Source organism: Xylaria bambusicola, assembly GCF_022495145.1.
Source record: "Xylaria bambusicola strain CBS 139988 unplaced genomic scaffold F5B22scaffold_4, whole genome shotgun sequence".
Lineage (NCBI taxonomy): Eukaryota > Fungi > Ascomycota > Sordariomycetes > Xylariales > Xylariaceae > Xylaria > Xylaria bambusicola.
This window is the reverse complement of record NW_025953557.1, coordinates 418355-442429: the sequence shown is the minus strand read 5'-3', so window position 1 is coordinate 442429 and position 24075 is coordinate 418355. Positions and strand designations below refer to the sequence as shown.

At 48.9% G+C, this 24075-nt stretch overlaps 5 protein-coding genes across 5 annotated transcripts; 2 read left to right on the top strand and 3 right to left on the bottom strand.

The window, feature by feature from the left end:
- Positions 1 to 211: 211 nt before the first annotated feature.
- Positions 212 to 3586, top strand: F5B22DRAFT_633546 (phosphoinositide-specific phospholipase C; the record flags this gene model as incomplete). Its single annotated transcript, XM_047976845.1, has 1 exon — positions 212 to 3586. One exon carries the CDS (start codon positions 212 to 214, stop codon positions 3584 to 3586), a length of 3375 nt encoding a protein of 1124 aa, XP_047834793.1.
- A 5326-nt stretch (positions 3587 to 8912) lies between these two features.
- F5B22DRAFT_340790 (Bicupin, oxalate decarboxylase/oxidase) lies at positions 8913 to 10918 on the bottom strand. Its single transcript, XM_047970887.1, has 5 exons — positions 10695 to 10918; positions 10142 to 10636; positions 9940 to 9978; positions 9576 to 9870; positions 8913 to 9506 (listed from the first exon to the last, which is right to left on the bottom strand). Exons 1-5 carry the CDS (start codon positions 10760 to 10762, stop codon positions 8919 to 8921), a joined length of 1485 nt encoding a protein of 494 aa, XP_047834792.1. The 5' UTR covers positions 10763 to 10918; the 3' UTR covers positions 8913 to 8918.
- A 2007-nt stretch (positions 10919 to 12925) lies between these two features.
- Positions 12926 to 19524, bottom strand: F5B22DRAFT_642446 (uncharacterized protein; the record flags this gene model as incomplete). The annotated part of the gene is made up of 2 exons (XM_047978125.1): positions 12926 to 19404; positions 19458 to 19524. The coding sequence occupies 2 exons, from the start codon at positions 19522 to 19524 to the stop codon at positions 12926 to 12928; spliced, it is 6546 nt and encodes a 2181-aa protein (XP_047834791.1).
- A 357-nt stretch (positions 19525 to 19881) lies between these two features.
- F5B22DRAFT_340539 (uncharacterized protein) lies at positions 19882 to 21675 on the bottom strand. Its single transcript, XM_047970884.1, has 2 exons — positions 21100 to 21675; positions 19882 to 21024 (listed from the first exon to the last, which is right to left on the bottom strand). The coding sequence occupies exons 1-2, from the start codon at positions 21138 to 21140 to the stop codon at positions 20115 to 20117; spliced, it is 951 nt and encodes a 316-aa protein (XP_047834790.1). The 5' UTR covers positions 21141 to 21675; the 3' UTR covers positions 19882 to 20114.
- A 1027-nt stretch (positions 21676 to 22702) lies between these two features.
- F5B22DRAFT_642444 (uncharacterized protein) lies at positions 22703 to 24068 on the top strand (the record flags this gene model as incomplete). Its single annotated transcript, XM_047978124.1, has 3 exons — positions 22703 to 22884; positions 22948 to 23722; positions 23865 to 24068. 3 exons carry the CDS (start codon positions 22703 to 22705, stop codon positions 24066 to 24068), a joined length of 1161 nt encoding a protein of 386 aa, XP_047834789.1.
- Positions 24069 to 24075: the final 7 nt, after the last annotated feature.

Here is a 24075-nt window from a genome sequence, read left to right as displayed (position 1 = left end):
GTGTGAATCGATAACAACATTGTCCAGGAAGATGAAGCCAATATTGTCAACCACTTGTTCATAGTCATCACCTCCCTGGTCCGTCTATCCCACACATGACAGTTTCTCCGCCGCCTGGCCACACCTATTTCCCGTCTTGGACACCATGCCTTCGACTAGAAATCCCATATTCCCCAGCTTAGAGGCCCAGTCCTCTCCAGGCACACCCGTTATGGCTGGCCAGGGCACTGCGTTAAGAAGGGCCCGTCCCAGCCAAGTCCAAACCACACTTCAACCTAGCATGCAAGCTAGTGTGTTACCTACCTCGGCTATAAGTGCGTCAACCGCAGCGTCGGGTTCTCACAACGTCTCTCCTTTGATGTCCCCAGAGAACTCTGCTTTGACCACAAGCAGCTCTGTCCAGCCTTCACCAGACTCGTTCCGTACGCGAGATGTTGAGATATTTCCTCCTCCACCTCCTCTTCATCTAGGTGACCCCCTTCTTAGCCGCAAGCCTAGCATCAGCTCTATTGGTGCTGCAGCACTCAATGGTAGTAACGGCACGATGCCCCCTGAGGCCATGAATACAGGTTCCTCCGGAAAAGGCTTGATAAGACGGTTCTCGAACAAGTTCTCAAGAACGCGGCGACAGTCGTCGGCTGCTGCGAATAGTCGAGATGTAAGCCTTGGTCCTGGGATTCTCAGACGTAGAAGCGATAGCACCAACACCGCACCTGTTGAGACTGCAATGACTGATTCCGACGAGGAATTACACGATGAGGTTAGCGACTTCAATCTAGGTACCACCAATGCTACAACGCGGGAACCGTCATGCAACAGTAACGCACCGTCCATCACAGGATCTTTCTCCAGCAGCGATATACTCCACGGCCCAGTAATCCCCCGTGCACTCATTAAGGGCACAATCCTCACAAAAGTTTCTAAGAAGAAGAAATACAAGCCTATGCTGTTTACACTTGAGTCAAATGCGGGCAAGATATCATGGGACAAAGGGCGGTCTTCGAAATGCATATATATCGACGATATCAAGGACATCAGAATAGGCTCTGATACCCGCCAGGATCGTATTGATCATGGCGTCCCGGACACAGAAGAGGGACGCTTCTTTACCATATTCTATGCACTGCCAGACATGTCTCGGAGCAAGCAGATGCATCTCATCGCTGAGGATGAGGAAACGTTCTCGCAATGGGTGACGGGTCTAGATTCAATCTCAAAACATCGCGAACTTCACATGGCATCGCTTATGGCGTTCGATGAGAATGCCGTGCGTAGTTTCTGGAATGGCGAGATGGCAAAACACTTCAGTAACAGACCACATAACTCACAAGAAGAGAAGATTGACTTTCTCGGTGTCGAACGAGTTTGTCGGAACTTGCACATACATATGGCACAAAAGGAGCTTAAGGCGAAGTTCACCATTGCAGACACAACGAAGTCAAACCAGCTAAATTATGCCGAATTCCAGGTTTTCATCAGCGAGATGAAGCGAAGAAAGGACGTTCGAGCTATATATCGTCAGATCGCATCAGACCTAGCCAAAGGTATTACATGGTCAGACTTTCAGACTTTCCTTCGTGACACTCAAGGCGAGGACGTGAAGAGCAATCCTAGCTTGTGGGAATCACGATTCATTCGTTATTGCCAGCGACACAAGGCGAAGGATACTTCAGCTTTGCGGCCCACCATCGACTCCATTACCATGACGGAAGACGCTCTCGCCGCCTACCTCGTCTCTAAAGACAATGACCACCTCGTGCGTGACTCCGTCGAACCTATCCTCGACCGTCCGGTCAACGAATACTTCATTTCCAGCTCTCATAATACGTATCTCATCGGCCGGCAAGTAGCCGATGTCTCTTCTGTGGAGGGCTACATCATGACGCTTCTCAGGGGTTGCCGCAGTGTCGAGATTGACTGCTGGGACGGTTCAGATGGACAACCTGCCGTCAAACATGGACGTGCTCTTGTCAACGCCATCTCATTCCGTGAAGTCATAAATACGGTGAATAAGTATGCCTTCGTTGCCAGCCGATTTCCTCTTTGGGTCTCACTAGAAGTTCATTGCAACGCGACACAGCAAGAGATCATGGCCGAAACTATAAAAGAAGTATTTGGCTCCCGCCTCGTTACTGAACCTTTAGACCCTTCCGCGGACAAGCTACCGTCCCCTACAGAGCTCAAGGATCGCATTCTGATCAAAGTCAAGGGGACACATCAAAGCCACCAACAACGAACTGGGGCCGAAACAACTGGTCGACGACGAGGGAATAGCCTTACATCGCCGTTCTCTAAACCTACCATGATAGACAACGGAAATATACCTACCCAATACCTCGCTTCTAGTCCACTCTTAGGTCCAACTCAACAACCTCGCCGAGCAATTGGAAAGAGAGTAGACACTATCACGGAGGGCGAGGTGCATGGTGGTATCAGTAGCAGTACAAGCGATTGTGAGACCGAGGAAGAGAGCAGCAAGAGAAAAACGAGTAAGATTGTCAAGGCTCTCGGCGACCTCGGTGTGTATTGTAGCGGGGTGAAGTTTCATGGGTTTGAATCCGCTGAATGCAAGAAAACCAACCACATCCTATCTTTCATGGAAGGAACGTTCAGGAAACACTCGAAAGCACCAGGGTCCAAGAAATTATTAACTCGTCATAACATGCGTTACATGATGCGTGTATATCCCCAGTATTCGCGGCTTACATCTGATAATTTCAATCCTCTGATGTATTGGCGCAAAGGGGTTCAAATGGCCGCGCTCAACTGGCAAACATTCGATCTCGGTATGCAATTAAATCAAGCCATGTTCGCTGGCGGTGCAGACCAAACAGGCTACGTACTAAAGCCCGAGTCTATGCGAACGATTCGAATATTGCCCGACGGTCTGCCTCACGAGGCCTTTGGGAAATTGGAGCGTCAAAATCTCGCGTTCTCCATTGACCTCATCTCGGCACAGCGACTGATGCGGCCTGCTAATCTGGCTTCAAACCGCACAATGGATCCATATGTTGAGATAGAAGTTTTCCACGCAAACGACAAGAGGGACAAGCACGACAGTACGAGCGGCATACCTATTCAAACTGACACACCAGTCAAGGTGCGCACCGGTATTGTCAGGGGAAACGGCTTTGATCCCGAGTTCAACTATCCAGGTGAATTCCAGGTGACAACAAAGTATCCCGAATTAGTATTTGTCAAATTCAGTGTCAAGCTTTCTCCAGATGGAGAGGCTACCGGTGGTCGAAATCCTACTGTGGCGACTTACACGGTCAAGCTCAGCAGCCTGAAGCATGGCTACCGCACTCTACCTCTATGGGACTCTAACGGGGATCAATTCCTCTTCTCAACATTATTTTGCCGTATTACTGTGCAACCTGCTACAAGCGTTTACATACCAAACCCCGAAACGGTGGATTCATCCGTTGGGAAACTGAAGCATATCGGTAAAAATGTCTTTGGCCGGTCAACACCACCCAAGCCATCGAGTTTTGAGAAAACTAGCTTGGATAGTGGTTATGGGGAGAGTATACCGTGTTCAATATCAAATTCTGTACAACAAAACACCCCTTCGGTCGAATATTGATTCGACATACACCAACCTCAATCCTATGGCACACCATCCAATTGCTCACTCTGCCTTATTATGAATTCTCAGTCGATTTAAGCGAATACCCCCTCGTATCAACATCGGGCAGGCGTAGAAGGGAAGGGATCATTTGTCTGATTTAATTTCTATTTCGTCACGCAGCGTTCACGAATCTCTCATTCTTGCCTTGGCAGTGCAGGCAACAAGCATGAAACAGGTGTCCAAGGGTTTAACATTATAGATCGGGAAACGACGGAAAATTACTGTTTTGTTCTATGTCGAGTAGGCGGGTTCCTTCTCCGAAAATGAAGCGAAGGCTACCCCTTCCTCAATTGTGTCATTGTGTTACTTTATGGGTTTGCGTATTTTGGTTGTGCTGGGAAATGCACTGGTATAGGGTCATATTTGGGGCTGAAAAGAGCACTTTGCTGGGGGATGTACGTTGTTGAGTAGTGTGCTACTGCTTTAGCACTCATGACAAGGAGGGTGTGTGATGGGACTGATGTGAGCCATCGAAATGCCGGGTGAATTGTTTCTGGTTTCATACATCACGCCCGAGTTAGCATGGATAACAGGCCTCTGCATCTGCATGATTTTCAATGAAAGAATGTTAGCGGCTCACGCTGCATATGACCTTGACCCCGTTGTTCTGGTGTACACATGAGCTGCGGTGGGATTGCTGTACCAACATATAGGAATTATTGGGGACATGGATTCCTTGTGTTCTACCCGTATGCAACAGTAGTCGGGCATTACTATCATCAGGTTTCATGGCAATAAACACAATCATGACTCCAGCCCAGACCCCAGCCCGGCACTCTGGAAATAAAGTACATACATAGTATGTAGGTAGTAAGTAGTAACAACAAGCAAACCCCGGAAGTTGGGGTAAAGAACCAACTTGTCTGCCAAGAGATCTGCAGGACACAGGTGGATGCAATCTGGCTTGTTTATTTATAAGCTACTATTGGATGATTACTAGCTAGGCACTGTAAGTTGCTGCGAGTTGCTATCCGTTGTCTAGTTGTGTTGCTTGACCTACGGATAGCTAATACGACCGATCTTGGAGTTTTAACGCAATCTGTGAAGGCAGTTCAAGGCCAATGCTTCCCTGTTCAAACGGTGGCCCGTTGAAATAGCCGGCCGTTGGGATATGCCTAGGTAGGTACCTGTGCAGTGTGCATTGGGCGCGCGCGAGGAGAAGAGCATGCCTGTTGCTACACACACGAGGCCAGCTCGGGCGTTTCGAGAGAGGTTTTCCCAAGTACCTCGTGTACCAGGAGCTTCTAGATACACGCAGGTACCAATGCAAGCCACACCGGATGGAGGACAAGGCCTGGTCCCTACCTAGTCCTAGTCACCCTCAAAACACCTCGCCGTCTCGCTACGAGTGCTGCACACTGTAAGGATTGTCACAAGGATTCAGCACCGCAGCAACGCTGACCTAGGTGAGCATGCAGCTGACACGAGTGGGCCAGCAGCATTACAGGACGTGTAGTTGCAAGGCGTGGCCTCGTATAGTAATGTCATAATGTGAGTAGAGGAGGGAGAGGAGGAGGAAGAGGAGTGGTGGGTGGTGTGGATATGACTCGACTACGACACTAGAAACTTCGGCCCGCTACCGCTCCGCTTCTGACACTCTCACCACCCTTACGTACGCCCCTCCGAGGCACATTCTTGGTGGTGTACGTCCATGCCAGTATGTAGATAACTGCATGAGATCCCATACTCACTCTACAGCGTATCTTACGTATCTTGCGTATCCCCACGCACCACCAGAGGCCCTTGATGGAGTGTGTGGTGGCCTTCGACATACCTCGTCCCTACACACTGCGCCCGGGCCGGGCCCCGACCTAGCACAACCGACAGGTATCTCACATCCATCATCCATCCATGCTTACCTCCTCACTTACCGCCAGGCATCCCTGAGCTACTCCGCATGCTGATACTTGATACTGTGCCTATGGTAGGAACTGGAGATACCTGCGTACCTCGCGTGTTGGAGTACAAGGACAAGATCCAATTCCATCCTCTCCGTGGATACCCAATGATTTCCCTGCCATGATCCCGGAGCCACGCTGTCGGGTTCATTGAGACCCCTCCCCCCCTGTTCTCTACTGCCACCCCCGTGTCCTTATCTATCACTCACCTTGTCTTCGTGCAAATAGCCAACCTGTCGGCCTGTCGACTCTAGGCCATAGGTAGGTAGGTAGGTAGGTAGGTAGGCAGAAGTAGCACGCCAGAAGGCTGTCTACTCGCGATACCCCATCGACCGACCGACTGACCAACGGATTGACCATACATCGGTACTGTGCCTACATTACGGTGTGGCAGGATGCTGGGTTAATAAAGATCACTACCTAAGGTGAATTGCAGACAGTGTAAGCTCACGGAAGCCTGTTCCTTGCTGCAGATACCCCCGGAGATCTAGGTAACTAGGTACTGTATGGTATCTATGGACGCGTTCCTTGTTTGGTCAGCACTATTTTGTTTTATTTGCAAGTCATCGTCGCTTAATGCTTGTTTTGGGCATTCCTCGCCCATCCAGCCAACGGTGATCCGTCTGTTATGGTGTAAGCGTGGCTTCTTGCTTGTTGTCGCCGCTGCCTACTCCTCTGCATAGATCCCTCGCAATCCTAGTTTAGCGGTTGAATTCTGGAATCGACTTTCCGATAGGAATTGCACTTTGCTGAGGAAACCGACGGAAGGATCATTATTCTTCTCGTTGCCATCTCGGCTATGTTCCGCTTCAGCCCTGGACGCCTCACACATACAACATGCAATACACATTTACCTCTATCCTTCCTTACCCCAACATGTACTGATCCGTCTTGTTGCATGTACGACGGGTTCTTCCGCGCGCACTCACCTTTGTCGACCGTAGAGTCACTCTCACCTAGGGTACAAGTAGTGAAGGTGTGAGATCTTGGAGGATCAGAGACCTGTGGTCCATACACACCCATAGCCAGTAGGGCCAAAGACAATCGCAGCGTCCCATCGGGCCGCTCGGAATAATCCCTTAGGTTGTGACGCTTGCCAACTCCCATCGCGAATACATGAGCGCTGAGTATGCGGACAAAAGCCGCTCGTCTCATACTTGGCTGTGCTGTATGTATTCTTTCGGCCTCGACAAGAGGCAATTCTTTTTTTGCGCAACACCACGCGCATCTTGCAGGAGCCATTGGTCGGTAGGTAGGAAGGTCGACAGATTTACGTATGTATGGGGTACGTAGACTGCTGGTTACAGATCAGAATGAGGAGGGCGCAGGGGTGACGATACATTGCTTGCTTTCGCTGCCACCCCCTCATCCTCATTACGTATATTGCGACGTTGGCACTACTCAACGTCTAACTGTCATATGTTGCTCGCACTTGGTACATTCCCTTCGCGATATGGGTCGTTATGCTATGAATTTCTCCGCAATCTCATTCCCAGTGCCGGGTTGACTCAGCTAGTCCGTCTTCAACTGAGGAGCAGGTTAAAGCAAAGAGGACAGACTCAACTACCGGTACCTCTGGAATCGAAATATCATGCCTTCAATTTATACTTCTCTAATAGTTAGAGTCCATATCGTAGATGGTGTAGTTCACGCTCTGCATTGTTCTTCGACTACTGTAGCTCTGTAGTCGAAATCCCAGGCTAAGATCTTTCACGGAACAACACCAGCCAACAATATATCAAAGTCGTGTAAATAGAATTACGATACAATGACCAGTGTATGATACCATATGGTTCTCCTCATACACTATATTGTCTACAACTCGAATACTCACGTGTATGTTGAATAGAAGTGGTATTCCAAGAGAGGAAGGTGCTGGGAATTCGTGTAAGCATCTATTGAAAACGGGCTACTTGTTTTCTACTTTTGAGTTCCGCATGCGCCGAGCTTCGTAAACTGAACAATCATTTATTGATCCGGGCGATTACACACGTTTACGAACAAATGAGCAATGTCTGACCATCAACCTGGTATTTGAGAATGCATCAAATGCGCACGCTTATACCTATATTGTATCCATTATGAATCCTCCAGAATTCCACGATGACAGGGCACGTCTGTATCATATATCCTCTTCTAAGCGTATAGCCGTGGCGGCGTGTTATATTGGTCTTAGTAAGAAAAGGTCTAGACTTTGAACCGTCAAGTTGCCGAGCATGGGCAAGGGAAAGAGTTCGACCAGGATGTTTCCTTCAATGGATAGGAGTGGAGACAAGAGTGGTGAGCCGCAGAATAATACAGCTTGGTTGATTGTCAACGCCAGGGTCCTTAACCGATATGCTAGTACCTGACTTAGTCAGGTATGTAGTAGGTGATGTGATCTTGTTTCTTCATACAGCAGTGGCTTGACGTTCATGGCAAGAGCTAAACTTCTGTACCCCGGACCCGGCTTGACGAGAGTAACCCACCTACAGTATCCAGATCAGCCGTACAGGTGTAATATGCCTATCAATATCGCTGCTTGAAGCAGGTAACCATTCCCAGCATCATTGAATAGTTCTGTCATTCTGCCTCCGCTTGATACCTCTAACGTACTTAAACGAGCTGAGTTGCGTCATATTGCGGAGAGACTCATACTGCAATGTTACGACATTCCCAACACACAAGAATTCTGTCGAATCGGGAGCTTAACCGCCTGCAATTTTGATTGCAAGACAGCAGGAAATTATCGTGTGCTCGTGTAGCATATTTATAAGTAACGCTACGGGAGCGAGTCGCAATGCCGCCAATGATTCGTATTAATACACGTCGTATGTGACATGGGATGTATGCTGTGGAAAGAGTTGCAACGCATGTACATATAGCTAGTACTTGTATGTTTGCATCATTACGGTATTCAAAAAGGTTGTAAAAAAGAAGGTTGGTCACTCTGCCGACTTGACCAGATTTTATGACTAAGTGGATCCAATGTCTAGATATCAAGATTTTTCTACAAGGCGAGGGGACCTGAGGAAAGACTTTACATCCATTAGCTGATCTGTCACTATCAATTCCATGGTTATCACTTCCTTCAATTTTTGGATAAATTTTCGAGCTGCCTATCTGTCAACATTTATCCATATCCTCACAACCCACCTTCATCGATGATTGATCATTTTGTGCCACCTTTGGCATGGATAATTGAGACCTTCCTGGCAAATCTAGTCGGGAGGGGCAATGAGGGTTCTAGTGAACGTATTCTATTACCACCAAAAGGATATTTAATTCGCGAATATGTTCCCCAAGTATCTAACAGTCAAAGTACCAAAGGGTATTATACAGAATTGAATGCTAATGATAGATATCTATCTTTTCTATTTACTTTCTTCAGCGGGTAGTGTTAGCGGCCATTAAGACTCGCCAGCAAGAGCCGTCAAGTTCGCATTGCCGGGCTTGATGAGAGTCTTGTCCTTAGGTAGTTTGTCAAGGATCTCGTCACTGAAGCCCAGCGTATCCTTAACAACTTGGCGAGGTGTAAGGGCTAACCACTGTGAGGCGCTGATATCGCCGAACTTTTTGGCTTGCAAAACCTCGAGGAAGATAACGTCCTCGGTTCCGGTGTTCTCAACGTAGTGTCCTTGTGCCTGAGGAATATATCCTACATCGCCGGCGGTGAAGTCGAAAGTACGAGAAGATGCGGGGGCTGCGAAGACAGTGATGCGGGCCGATCCTTGGAGAAAGTACGACCATTCGTCTGAAGTGGTGTGCCAATGGACCTCTCGCATAGCGCCAGGCTCTAGAACAACCAAGGCAGCGGAGAACATGTCGGCAATGGGGAAGGTAACAGGATCCAAGATCTTGACACTGCCTCCAGTTGTGTTGTGGAACTCCTGCTGTGACCAATGGTAAGTGTAAGCAGTAGATCCAGTAAGCGAACCCGCGGAGCCTGTAATGTTTTGCTTCTCGATATCAGCAGGTGCTGGTGTTCCATTGAAGATCTAAAGATGATTATCAGCCTCATTGATCCTTATATAAGCTTGATAGCTACCCAAGCCGTTGGAACTTACATATTTCTGATCCTGGGGTATGTTGTCGAGATCCTTGACATCAATGTCTAGGTTCTTGGCCCAGACCTCCTTAGGTGAGCGTAGCATCATCTCAGTGGCAAGGAACGTGTCTTCCTCTGAGAAGTTACCGTCGTCAAAGACCAAGAGGAACTCGCAGCCTTCGTCAAGGCCCTGTAGACTGTGGGGGACACCTGGAGGGAAGAACCAGACGTCGCCGGCTGTAACATCATCTATGAAAGACGCTCCATCTTCGTTCATAGCCGCGACACGAACACTTCCCTTTAGAACTAGGGCCCTACGACGTGATTGTCAGTCTCTAGGTTGAAGCAGACATGATATCGGTGTAAAGCAGTATGAAACTTACCATTCAGCAGAGGTATGCCAATGTAGCTCTCGGTAGGCACTGAGAGAAGAAAAGAGTTAGCATTGCTTTGGCAGCATGTGAGGGATATCTAGACTTGACGCAGGCGCGCGGTCCTTGACAATATTCAGCCGCAGATGAAGTAGCCGATTCCGAAGCTCTGCCAGGTTTGGGGAATTCAAAACAACTCGTCATAAATACATACTGAGGCGCCAATCTCATGTCAACACCGGCCATTTCCGTGGCTATAGGTAACACACCGGAGTTTTGCTGCCTTGCCCAGCCGGACTCCTTGCCAATTCCCGCGCGGTTGTGACTGAGGCCAAGCGGCCACATTGCGTTGGGCACATCGCCAGAGTCGGTTCCCGGAGGCGCAAAAAGATCGGGGTTCAGCTTCTCGTACTCAAACGTACGCGGACCCGGGTCAGTGCCACCCTCACCGCCGCGGATAGGTTGCGGTCCGTTGGGGGCCTTGGCGCTGTTGAAGTCGAGGTACAGCCCAAGATCTGAGTCGGCCTCTTGGCCATTCACGAGCTCCGGGTTCGGTACTACTGCCGAGTCTCCCCCAGAGGTTGGTGGGCGCGAGGCGATGCCACCCTGTAGATCTGTCGATCCACGCAAGTCGCCTGCGGCAGCGGTGAAGGTTGGGAAAGGGGGATCCACGCCGCCAACTGGGCCGGTGTTCTCATCGTAGGTTAACCTGAGTCCAGAGTTAGCTCGCACCGGTGGAAAGGGGCGGCAACCGAGCCATCACTCACTGAGGCTTGGGCAGGGCGTTGGCTAAGGGTAGAAGGCCCGCCGTGAGAAGAGTTGCCTTGAGATACATTGTCAAAGGGGCGAGTGACAGTGGCAAAGGGAGGATGGTGAAGGAGAGTCAGGTGAAGGTGGTTGAGTCACAGCGCGAAACAAAATGTAGGACATGATGCCTCTATTTATGCTTTGCTGTCACCGTCGTCGTGCTGCGTGCCATCACCAGCGTCCCCCGCTATTACCAACGTATTTCCGATGGCGCATTCAGAATGCCGAGTCTGTCGCGAGAAACAGGGAACAACTACTGTGATACCACGCGCAGCCGGGATGAATAAGCCAATATCTAGAAATTACCGCAATAGGAAGGCAAGCGTCGAGGCAATTAGCGGATGAAAATAATCGCCCGTGTCTGTCCGTGGCTAGACTACAGTAGCTTCGCCGAGTGTTCAAGGGTCACGGATGGACAAGCTTTCAATCAGTCTACTGCTGCCGGTAGGTGGAGATGGCTCAGCTCCACCCCTACTTTGATTACCTCCCTACCCAAACACTTCATTCAGGTTCTGTATCTGGACCGTGATCGGTGCCGATGTGCTACCCCGCCGCGGCGTTGCCGCTGCTGCCGATGCCATAGGGATGAAGCCTGATGTGATGTGGCCCGGGTGGATAGACAGAGCACAGAGCTAATAAGAGCCGGTATAGGGCTATCCTCGACAGGACTTCTTCATCTATCTATCTATACCTGCCCGTTCTGCCCGTTCTGCCCGGGATCCCTACTCTACTGCTCAGAATGACATTGTCTCGGACTATTTCGGGGGTTCGGCCTGTGTGATTGGCGTCAGCGACAAAGCAGGCGTGCTTACATACACGAACCGCCTCATTTCAGCAACTCCCCTCCTATCTCGCCTATTGCACGCTGATGTCCCTGACAGCTACCTGTAGACTAATAAGATGAAGTGTGATGGAGAATAAATGATTGATAACTGACCGCAGATCAGCCACCTACGTCACTGCCTAGTCTCGCGAATGTATGTCGAGTACAATTGTCGGCTGCTCCGAGTCATCCAGATACCGCTATGGGCCACAGAACAGTCTAGGGACATTGAGTTAGGTATTACATAAAGCCCGTGCTCCCGGGCCTTGGCGGCTGGCTTGACCCATGGGGTGCCTAGCTCCCGTTCTAGTCCCGTTTTCTGCCCGTTCAAGTCAAGCATTGATGAGATCTACTCTTGGCTGTAGCTTAAACATACTATGTATATCCAAATCCCTCTACTTACATGTCGGAATAGGAACGTTCGAAGAAAGAAAAAAACGAAAACACACATCATGTTACCTACCTACCTACTCATACCTACTATCACGCCCTTCTCCTACCATAAACCACGCCAAACCGACCATGGCGATTAGCACTGAGGAGCAATAGTATAAACACCATTCCCGCTGTATTTCCGGTGCTGCCGACATCCGCGGTGTCAATTAATCTCGCTCCTAAAGACAACTCGGATGTTAAGCATATGATGACTAGCTTCGTGCTAGGATCACTGCTATGCTCGCCGACGAGTCACCCAGCCATAGTTATAACCATTCGGGCCATGCATATATGGTCTTAGGAGGCGTAAGCTGGTCCGGTTCCTTGCATGGTCAGAGGTTAAACATATCAGACCGCCGAGATCCCGATGATGCGGCTCCTGACGCCCGTATCCCAAAGAGGGAAAGCATTCAGCCAATAATCCTCGACTCGTCAGCAATGTAGTCTCATGTCCCCTTTCCATCTTGCTCATCAGCACCCGATCGGTGTGACCCTTCACTTTCCTACCCCAAAAGACTATTGTGGTCCTAGGGACCTTCTCATTTGGGCGTGAACATGTTAGTTGTTCCTATGTGTATGGTTTCCTAGCTAGATTCTGCTCAAGTAAGTAGGTTGAGTCACACTCCAACTAGCTGTGACTCTATTGCCGCATTTCATGCGGATAGTTAGGAAGTGAAAACTGCGTTTTTTCTTGCAATCAAACCCTACAAGAAACCACGCTATCGACCTTAAGATAGCTAAGCCAACTGAGGATGAAGAAATGCAACAACAGCTCTACGAATTTATACACAAATATCTCACTTCAACAACAAACGGTGCCGAAGCTTAGAAAGAGATGGATGAAACCCAATAAGACCATATACACAATGCGCTTTTTCTTGTGACCTGAAAGTTACTCTGGAAACCATACAAACCCCCTTTCTTTATTACCGCCTAGGCTAACCTATCTTTCCTCACTTCCTTGCCAAACTGGGCGATGTATCCAGCAACAAGCCACCACCATTCCGCTACAGTCACCCCACACTTATCCACGGCCTGCTGTATAAGACCAAGTTTATCAAGCCATTCTACAATCAGCTGAACCTCGAATTCCTCAATCATGGGTTTCAACAGAGTGACACACATCTTGGGTACTATTGGACCCTTGATTGCAAGTGTGAAAACAATCATGCTGACATAATCAACCCATCGCGTCACATTCACATTTCCGAAGAAGTCGACCCAGATAGGGATTCTGCCGTCAGGTCCTTCAGTCGGAACATCCGTACGTTGAGCTTGGTCGAGAAGTGCCATGTCGTCATTGAATAAATAGGTATCGGTTGGTGAGAGACGAATTTTGAAATGATAGTAACTCTTGGGGAAAGTTCTTCCTTCGTAGTTCCCAGGTTCAAAACCAAAAGGAATGTTTTGCATATCGATGGTTTCAGTGCGTATTCGACCATGGGCCTGGAGGTTCAGCACTGCCATGATTGACCCATCATCAGAGGCATACGGCATAGTATGTTCATTGCAATGACGAAACACTTCATCAAGCTGAGCTTTGAAGGAGATTGCTTGCCTGACTTTTGAAGTGCTAGCCATCTTCTCAAGCTGTTTGGAGAACATGCCATGTATGCGGAAATTTCCACCGAGGTCTTTCCCTTTGGTTCTTGTTATTACCTTTTCTCTGTTGAGTCCCGCAACTACCTTCTCGAGTATCCGGTTCGTTTCACCCACATCGCCGTCTCCAAGCTCGAGAAGCTTTGGAACAAGCTTCTCTTTGACATCCACACCCCTAAGTGGAGTACAGCAGATCGAGCGAACCCAGGTACGGGCGCGCTCTATTGTCGCTTTGTCTTGCCGAAACTTGGATGGTAGGGGGATTGACATTGTTTCACTAGCAACAGCTTCGATTCGGTTATACGTTGAAGTAGTGGCAAACCAAACGTCCCTCCAATCTGCAGCCTCATTTGTGATATCCTCAATTACGTGGCTCTGGTATAGTATCTCTCGTGATTCTGGTAGGTCTACATCTTCGTGGGTTTCGAGTTGCGTAGCCCACAGAATTAGTCTTGGCCAATCATAATTATCAATATTGTCGTAATCAAGTGGCGGGACCGTTCCATTCTCATAGGCTTTCAAGAAACCCGATTGAAATTTCGCTGTTAATGCCTGGACATAGGATTTACGTTCTTTGCTGACCCTAGGCCAAAACTTTTTGAGAGCAGACAGTGACATTCCTGGGAAATGCTTGAGCAATAAGCCTATGTCCAGATTTCTATCAAGCCCCCCCAGGAGTGTTCTGAAGACAACGCAAGCAGCAACAAGCTCATCTTCTCTTTTGGAACCCAATTTATCATCATGTGCAGCAGGTTTATTGAACCGGCCCCTGGGTTGTTTTGGTATAATGGTAAGATCTCGTGTCTTATATTCAATAAATCCATCAGGCTGTGAAGGTGACATCGGTGGTTGGGTCGAAACATGTTGGAGCTGTGTAGAAAGCATCCGAGAAGAATTTTTTGGCTTTGGACCCCTGGCGTTTGCCGCCGTCTTGTATCCTGATCTTTCGTTGCATCCTTTCTTCTCATTCGTGGCGCCCTCCGACTTCCGACTCTTTACATTTGCATAGGCCAATCCGTAGTCCGCATCCTCTAGGGATGAGTTCTTTATTTCATCAGGTACGTTGCCTATTGTGAACTGATTGGATACAAGCCACTCCGGATCGGTAGGCTTCATGTTGGCCTTTGTTTTGTTGAGTGTGAGGGATATGTAAACATATTCTTGCGCGACCGGCCCATGAGTGACGAGCCGAGACCCATCGGCTGATTGCTCCCAGCTCTTAATGGTCTTGAGGTTTCGTAAGAAATCTCCATAGGTTGGATCAGCCCACCCTTTGTACGAGTGAACACGGTGTGTAGTACTAAGAATATCCTGTACATTACGTGGCATGTTGTTATCTGAAGACTGGAAAGTACCCTCCTTTGGCTCAGCATTGGCGAAAGATATGTCATTACATGTCTCCCACACCGGGTCCTGAAGATCAGGCCACTGTTGCTTGTTACAATTACCAGATATTTCCGTTGATGTAAGTTGTAATCTGGACGTGCCCAAGCGGGCGCTCTTGCTATCCGATGCTTCGCTGCCGCTTACATAATAGCTTTCGCTACGTTCATCGGCCGAGAGGCTATCTCCTGCAAAGATGGCAAGAGACGATGAAGGGTCATTCGAGTTGTGGTGTTCATACCCATTCAGCGTTACCGTGTTGTCAGCGGAGATTGGGGGGTTTCCAATAGCCGGATCACTGTTTTCATGCCTCTTGTTGCTCCGAGCAGCCGATGTTCTGCGACGCTTCTGTTTGAGAGATGCATCGATGTGCCTAGCACTCTTCACAGAAGATAGAATCGTACTTATGTTGCCCTGTAGTGGTTCGATTTCAGGCGCCCAGGACCAGGCTCCAGTCACAGGATCTTGCAAATGTGGCTGGTTCTGATCCCACGTGGTGCTTGGTTTCTGTCTTTGACTCCAAATATAAACAGCTAGCTTTCCGCTATCCCACATTTCGTGTTTGTCAGGCCGTCTGCGCAGCTTTCGAGCCCTTTCGAGGAGATCTGGTTGCTCGACACTGACACGAGTTTTCTTTGGCTGTGGCTGCATTTCTGCCTCATCAATTTGTCGTTTTGCGTTATGCTTAAGCGTTGAAATGCCATCCATAACTGAGTTTTCGTACCTCAAAGTTTCGATGTCCTGAACCTTTTTCAAATCCTTGGCGATTTTCAGACGTGCCTGACTGTGCTCTTTCCCTTGTGACGCAAGTTCATCAAATAACTTAGCCTCATCTGGCGAGAGCGAAAAGGGGTCGGGAACATAGGCTTCGGGAAACATCTCTCTCATCTTTTCTTTCACAGCTATGACACGGGGGTCATCAGTCGAATCTACAGCTGGGCTAATGTTTGCATCGGTCTTTGCTAAAACAACGCACTCCTGCATCTTGGCCTGATCGTCAAAGAAGAAAAAGTGCATCTGTTTGATTATTTTGTCTCGTTCCATTTGGTTCACGATATTCTGACATATTCTTCGATCGGGGGGTGCGAGGTCTTTGAATTCTTTGGCCCAGACAGATATGACTGCCATGAACAGAGATCGAAGCCCTGGGAACACTCCGCCATTTTGATCAAGAAGATAGCCAATTATCTGGATAGTGCGATCTCGGCGACGGGCACCGAACGACGCATTCGGTTTGGTTGGTCTTGCAAAAGACTCCAAAGATCTTTTGGTCGACTGGGCTGAGCTATTTCTGGATAGAAGCTTTGATGGTGTTGAGGCGAGGTCGGGATCATTGACTGTGCTGCCGGTTACTTGGGCTCCATGATGCTTCTTCGTGAGCGTCGATACTAAAATGCTGGGTCCCCCAACCTTGCTGGGCAAAATATTAGGGAGAGGCTTGCGGGCGCCAAGCCGCTCTCCAGACAATGCAGTAGAAGATTTGTTTGCGTGCTTCTTAGTTTGTCCTGATGGAGGGGAAGGGCTTAATGCAGAAAAGGCTTGCTTTTCCGCACTAGGTTCGATGGGCTCCTCAGCAGTCTTCTGTGAATGATCAGCAGTGTCGGCCTGCTGATACTCATTAAAAACTGCCAGTTGTTGTATCTGAGTGTTGGCGCCGGGAGAGACCCTGATTGGTGGGTTACTATGGGCGATGGATGCTTGAACGTTTACTACTGGCATAATATCACTAGTGAGAGATGCATTTCTATCAGCATGAGTCGATTGCTGATGCGGGAACCGTCGATGATTAGTCACATCGAACACGTCCAGATTCTTTAACACGATACTTCCTCGAATAGCTCGAGACTGGGTATTATCTCTAGTGTATGGCGTGCGTGTTACACTGTCATCTAACGTAGAGGTCAATGAGGTGGAGGGATTAGGAGACGACGATGATAGATGAGGCTCCTTCTGCTTGAGTCGAGACTCTATTTGTTCTCCCGGAGTTAGAGTGTGCCGATGTTGTCTTCGCTCTTCAGACATTATGCGAGGCTTATACATATGTTCTGATACTTGAGCGTGGGTCGATTTACGTTGCCGGCTATTGATAAAATCCGAAGGAGGCGGGACGAAGTCTTGATTGCAAGATGTCCTAGATTTGGTGAGATGATATTCCAGCCCATTTGAGTTCTTCCAGCTATTTCCGCATTTGTCGCAACGAAATGACCCCCTTTTCCCCGACTTTGGTGTCCTAGTTCGGACGGGTGAGATTTCAGAAACAACCCTTGGAACTGTGACCGGGGGATTTGGAGTTTCTCCTGAGTGAACGTCCTGCATTTGAGCTGATTGTCTTCTTGGAGTTGCTTCCGTAGGGGCTACACGGCTTATGCCATCCACGATATCCGTCTCGCGTATGACCAACTGGTGTCCAAGAAATGCCGGGTCTTTAAGTTTGTCAGACCTAAATATAATGACCAAAGATTTCCGACGTCTACCCCTTTTATTGACAGGGTCAAGTGAGTTTGGAAGTCCACGATAAACACCTGGGGCTCGGGTCACCTGTGGAGTAATCTCTGCTTGTATGTGTTCATCAGCAATGCTATGACCTTGAGCCGTAATAGGGGTCTCATCACTTTGAACCTGTGAAGGCCCCTCCACAGAACTTGGCGTGGTCTGCATTGCGCGCCTTTTCGGTGGACGACCCAGACGCCTGGGTAGTTTGATCGGGGGTTGATCATCAATATCTTCATCTACGGGCCGCTTGCGTTTCCATTTTCTTGAGAAGCTTCGATCCAAATGCTGGGCTCGAACGATGTCTGAAAGCGAGGAACTAGGACTTTTGAAGAATCGGCTCGAGTTAACTTGTGAGAATACATTGTCTTGTTGGCTTGCAATTGGATCTCCTGCTGCATTCGTCTCAAGAATAGCTGGCTCCATGTTCTGCTCGTCAGGTGTGGCATCCAGAATTTCGTTGCAGGCATAGAATGTATATGTCATGGTCTTTCCAATGCGGCTTAACTGTGAGGTTGAGCTCAGGTGTTTCAGGTGCGATGGCTGACTGTTAGTTGGCATGGAGATCGACCCGGTCATCGCTGCTGTAAGCCTGCGGTAGTTATGACCTAGGGTTTGTCGACAGATGGCCGCATTTGAGGTGCCTTTAGAGCCCGCTCTTTTGATGATCTCAAACGCTGTGTTTGGAACTGGCTTCTGTGGTTTCCATGGGGAAGGAATAATGCTGGTGTAAGACGTAGGCTCGGTGCGAGGCCTAGCTACGTGTGGCTTCTTGATGATGGTCTTACTTCCCCGAGATCCACCTGGTTGTGAAGCATGAACAGCACGAGACGCTTCCCCTCGCTTTCCTATACGACCAGACGGAACTACCATCCGGGTCTTGGGGGTGGCACGAAAATGAGACCATTCAGCGGGAGACGGATCTCGAATATATTTGACACAGTCCTTGAACAATCGGTTGCTTCCGGCAAACTTCGCACCAACGAAGGATAGCGCGCCAATATTTGTGAGCCAACGACATGTCTTTGCGAGAGCCCTCATTTGACGTACACGTTCCTCAACACCTAATTTTGCGCGAGCATCGCAGTAACGGATAAGAGTCCACGCTTTTACTATAGCCACAAAACCCTGAGCAAGAGCCAAATAGTCAATGGTGTCTCCATTCCATTTATCGCAGAAGGAAACCGGGTCCAAATCACTGGTAAGGGCCGCTTTAGAGAGATCAAGCTTGTCATAGTCAAGTCCCTCCCGCTCTTGGTGTTCCCTTGCGTATTCTGAGAATTGAGCAAGCCATAGCTTGCTAGATTTGCCGCCACGAAGAACCACAGGTTGCTTAATGATATATCCTTTCCTTGCCAGCGCATCGGTCCTGGTGGGAAGCGACCTCTTGTCTTGACCAGTAAGGCGAACAAGGTCACCTTGGAGGATCCCCTTTTCTTTGACAGAAGCGATGTCAACAAGTGCTCGCCATTCGAAAAGGGGCACTCGCTTTAGGTCCGGTCCATGACCAGCAATTGTTCTCCACTGGCGTTCTTCAGAAACGTGTAATCTAGGTCTCACAGATGAAGCCTCATCTCTCAGTGCCCGTTGATTCGACTTTTGTTGCGGTTTAGTCTTTTTATCCACTGGAGACTTCGTTGAAGATGGCGCAGTTGTTTCTGACAATTGAGATTCTTCCTCTTCAGGCAGCGCTAACGCTTCCTCTAGAGACAAGTGATTGAATTGTCTGTTGGTTCCGATGGATACATCTGATCTGTCGGCGAGCCATCTCCATACTTTGGAGGCAATAGCGAGGTCATCTCTGTTAGGAATTTTGACAGGTTTCGTATCGCTACCACCGATCGCGATACTTTGAGTGCGCGACCCGTCCTGCCCGTTTTCTTTACCCGAAGCCTTATAAAAAAGGTCTATTGCAGCCAGCAGACTGTGTATAGAACAGCCTAAATCTTTGTCAACACCGCAACTGTCGATGCTAGAACCCATAGAGACGTACCTCGGACACCAGAAAAGGCGATCTCGGTCAAAAGTGACTCGATCAACTCGTCCAGTCCTGCAACCATGTTGACAAGGATTTAGAAGGCATGGGTGAATGACAATAAAAATGTGCCTTTCCGACTGTCACCATCAAGACTCGAATGGTGGTGCTTCGGTGATGCCGGTGCGTGGCAGATTTGCGATTGTGGAAAAGCTTGTAGGACTTGGCACGTTACCCAAGTGGGGTACAGGGTAGATATATACAGTATATTTACGGTACATATAACGGTATGGTTACGTGTATATTTTGGCTGAGGATACCAGATGTCCGCCAGCTGGCGCGCGGCTGAGAAGCGTTGTTTAGTACTTGCCCATGCTAGGTATGTACTGAATCTTGTCGTACTGATGATTAGGTACCTCACGCCATGATGATGCAGGTATAATTGCAGTATAGGACTTTATGCGTCGCTACCAAGTTAAGGTAGTTGATGAAGTGAATAGAGATTTCTACCCATTGCTCCAATTTTCGATCGCAGACCATAGGATTGTAGCATTTTCATGGAATGACGAATATAAGAGTCTTATCCAATAAGGATAGCTTTGAAACAATTCATCAAGGGTATCACTAAATACTATGTATAGTTACTATAGGACGACCAAAGAAACATATCCCCAATCAAGCCATGTGGAAGGACGGTTGCTTCTCCCCCATCTTTCTTCGGTATGCTGCGATAATGTCATCCCTGGCTGATTCTAACTCTTCCCTCCGTTTCAAGCTGCCTGCTGCCTTCGGAACGTTCTTCACTTGTACTGCTGCACCTCGAACGAGGAGCTGATTCGATGGCCTTGCTGTAAACTCAGGGGGGGCATTTACAACATCGTGGAGACCAGGACGAGACTCCCCGCGTTTCTTCTTTAAAATCGCCCAGGGATCGTCATCGTCTTTGGCTTTCTTCTTTCGCTTACCAGATCCTTGGTTTCCGACGTTGAGCTTCCAAGAAACGCCACTCTCTTCTTCTTCGAGTTCCTTCTCTGCCTCTAGCTCCAACTCCTCCTCGCGTCTCTCTTTGATCTTTCGATCCTGTTCCCTCCACTCATCATACAGTTTGTGCATTTTCCTCTCCTTATTGGTTCGCCACACCTTTAGTCCCAAGGGATCCTTGTTTCCTTTCATGGACTTGTTAACCAAGCCGGCAAGAGGCAGTGCAGCATCAACCCGTGCGGAGAACTCGGACAGGCGTTCCCCGGGGCGGATCGTAGGTATCACAGCCGTTGATGGCTGAACTTCGGTATTAGTTTCGGCGGGTTTCGCTTGTTCGGCCGCATTTCGTTTTTTGTTCTTGGCGCCGCGTGGTTCGTCGCCATTGTCAAGACCAGATCGCGGCTTTTTACCGCTCGAAAAAGCCATTAATCTCTTGAATGCACGCGGTGCGTCATCCTTTGGCGTTGTCGTGCGTTTTCTCTTTGAGCTGCTTGCTGGCTGCACAGGTGTCCCTTTTGGCTTCGTGCCACGCTTATCATTTTCTTTCGACACGGGCTGTTTCACAGGCAGCGGTTTGGCGATCTGCGTCGGGGGTAAGTCGAAACTGAAGATAGAAATATATGGTCAGTACTATGAGTCAAGACCGGGGAATAGAATAAAAATAGATAGCATAGCGTACGTTGATTCATCCCGTAATCTGCGGGTGTGTTTGTGTGGCATATTGAATGAGATCTCTCTGCCTGCAAGGGTGCAGTGTGCTGCTCGCAGTCACAACTTCAGATCTTCGTACCGTCAGTTTCAGTAAAGTGCAGTTCCTGGTATAGTGTACAACGAACGGGATTCAGATACGCTTTCGATTGCTTTTAGTGGTTGTATTAGACTCTAAGCATTCGGACTTGGTCAATGAAGCTGCTTTTGCAATAATCTGCATCCTGGGCGATGATTAGATTAGGCTGGTATCTGCGCAGCTGATAGGCTGGCTCTAGTGGGATGCCAGGCATTTCCATAGCGTATCTCATTAGCCCTAACTAGGTAATAAGTAAGGATCGTAATGAAGTCGTTACTACTGTGACTAGTCTTGATTAGGTAGGCAGACCCCTCAGTGTCTCTGCAGTCAAAGTTGAATCTTTATCACAAACTCATGTCCTCACTCACTCACTCGACTTCGGAGGCAAGGGGCCTACACAGTAAATGGGCGTGCACAGCGGATAAACTCTGTCCATTGTGAATGTCTTTGGAGGCCAGTACTATGTAGCAGTTGCATCTGTCTATCTAGCCTGGAGGTGGCTGGTTCCCGGGGTTGATACGATAAGAAGTCTGGACCGGATTTACGCCGACTAGCGACTAGCCGAACAAGCCGGCCGAGCTTCGGCTGTTGTCAACCATCGTCGGTACACTAAGAGCTGGGCCTCTCGAAGGCCATCGTGTTCGTGTTAATGGCGGTGATTGACGGAATCGAGCGACCCACCCAATGATCTGTCAAACTGCCTCGACTGCCTCGACTGCCACCATGTAATGTACACTACCAGGCACTACTAAGTACAAGCTTCCTGCAGGGACCTCAGCAGATCACCGAGATGCCTAGATCCTCGCATCTAGAACTCGCTTCGCCGAGCTACTCCGACACTGGCCACCCACTGTTATCCCGGCGAGCCAATAAGCGATCCAGTAGCCCTCACGGGTGTGAGCTGCAGCTTTACAGTAATAAGCCGACTAGACAAGCATCGTGGATATCGTGGTCCATGGGAGCCTCTAATACCACCTACCTATGTGTAGAGACCCTGGCTATTGATGAATCTAGGGTTGGCGAGCCTATCTATTTACAGTGTTGTCGGTACCTACCGCCATGGAGTACTTCGTAGATTTGTACATGTAACCAACCCGCCTGTTGTTGGCCATCGACCCATGATAGAGGCCATGCATCAAATCCATTCCTGTTGGTTGTATATGTGCATGCATGGTGTATGTGCTCCTAATAAAGATGCCGGAGTTCGCTCACATCCAAATAAATCCTCATTAGCCCCCCGATTGCCAAACTTGTATTCCCACTTGATCCGTATTACCTTATGCTCTCGGAAGCTGTCGTCTCACTCATGAAAACGTTCGACGCGCCAGGCCTCTATTCCGACGTTTCCGCTCACTTACTAATCAGTTCGGCACCATTGCGGAAATAAACATTCGAGCGATTTAGAGGCTTGATTTTTCGAATTACACCGTCCATCTGTGACTTCTAGCACCGCTTTCTCTTCTCTGCTTTCTGCACTGCGCAAACCCTAGATAAGATGTGGCTCGAAAAGAGTCGCCGAGTCCACTTAGCCGACAAAGTGTCGGAAGAAAGTTATGAGCCCTTTCTCTCAGCTAAGGAACTTGAGGAGGCAGACGAAAGAATTGTCGGCATCTCAAGGAGTAGCCGTCGGGTGGCTAAATATTTCACTTGCGGCACGTTATGGGGTTCAACATTTTTGTGAGTATATTCGGTTTGGGGCACTACATCGTCGTGTTCGCCTACCCTAACTAATTTCGCTAGAGTTTCATTACTACTTATAAGCATTATTCTCTCCATAGTAAGAAGCCTTTGGGGAATAGAAGATGACCCCGATAGTATTTTTGCCAACTGGGGCAAACATGGTACTGAGACGGAAAATCTGGCTTGGTATCCCACAGATTTCCTCCGCGACGTGACGCCCGTGTCATGTCATTCGCACAACGACTACTGGCGTAGAGTTCCCCTTTTCTCAGCCCTTCACGCGGGTTGTATAGGAGTCGAGGCGGATGTATGGCTATTTGATAATAGCTCACATCTTTACGTCGGTCATGACAGAGCGGCTTTAACGCCTCATCGCACTTTTCAATCTCTCTATGTGAATCCCCTCGTGGATATCATATCACAAAACAACCCCAAGACGCCATTTTATAACGAGACCGACGCCCTCCGCGGCGTATTTGACACCGACCCGGATCAGACGCTGGTTCTATTAGTTGATCTGAAGACGGACGGAGCTAAGACGTTTCCGCAAGTTGAGGCTCAACTGGAGCCCCTTCGAGCCCGAAACTGGCTGACGTCTGTGGAGGACGGCGTTGTCCATAAACGTCATATCACCGTGATAGCCACTGGCCGCACACCCTTTGATATGCTGATGCAGAACTCAACGTACCGAGACATATTTTTTGATGCGCCGCTGAACGAGTTGTACGAGGATCCCGATACCCCTGAGACGAGTGAGGATGATGAGCCGTTTGTCTATAACAGCACAAACTCATGGTATGCGAGTGTCAACTTCTTCCGGACAATAGGATCGGTTGTGAGTAGCTATCTGGTTTATTTCTCTCTTGTTCTTGGCGGCTTACTGCTTGACCAAACTCGAGTCTTGGAACCTTCCCAGGCACTCAACAGCACCCGCACATCTCACTTGAAATAGTAATTACTAACGCCGGCTGCTGTAGTGGACTCATCTCAGCGAGGAACAACTCCAACTCATCCGGGGACAGATAAAAGGTGCACACAGGAGAGGGTTGAAGGTGCGATACTGGAATACACCGGCATGGCCGATCAGCCTGAGGAATAGGATCTGGCATACGCTGATGGCAGAAGGCGCCGATATATTGAACGTGGACGATCTAAAAGCCGCCACAAGGAGACGATGGTAGAATGATA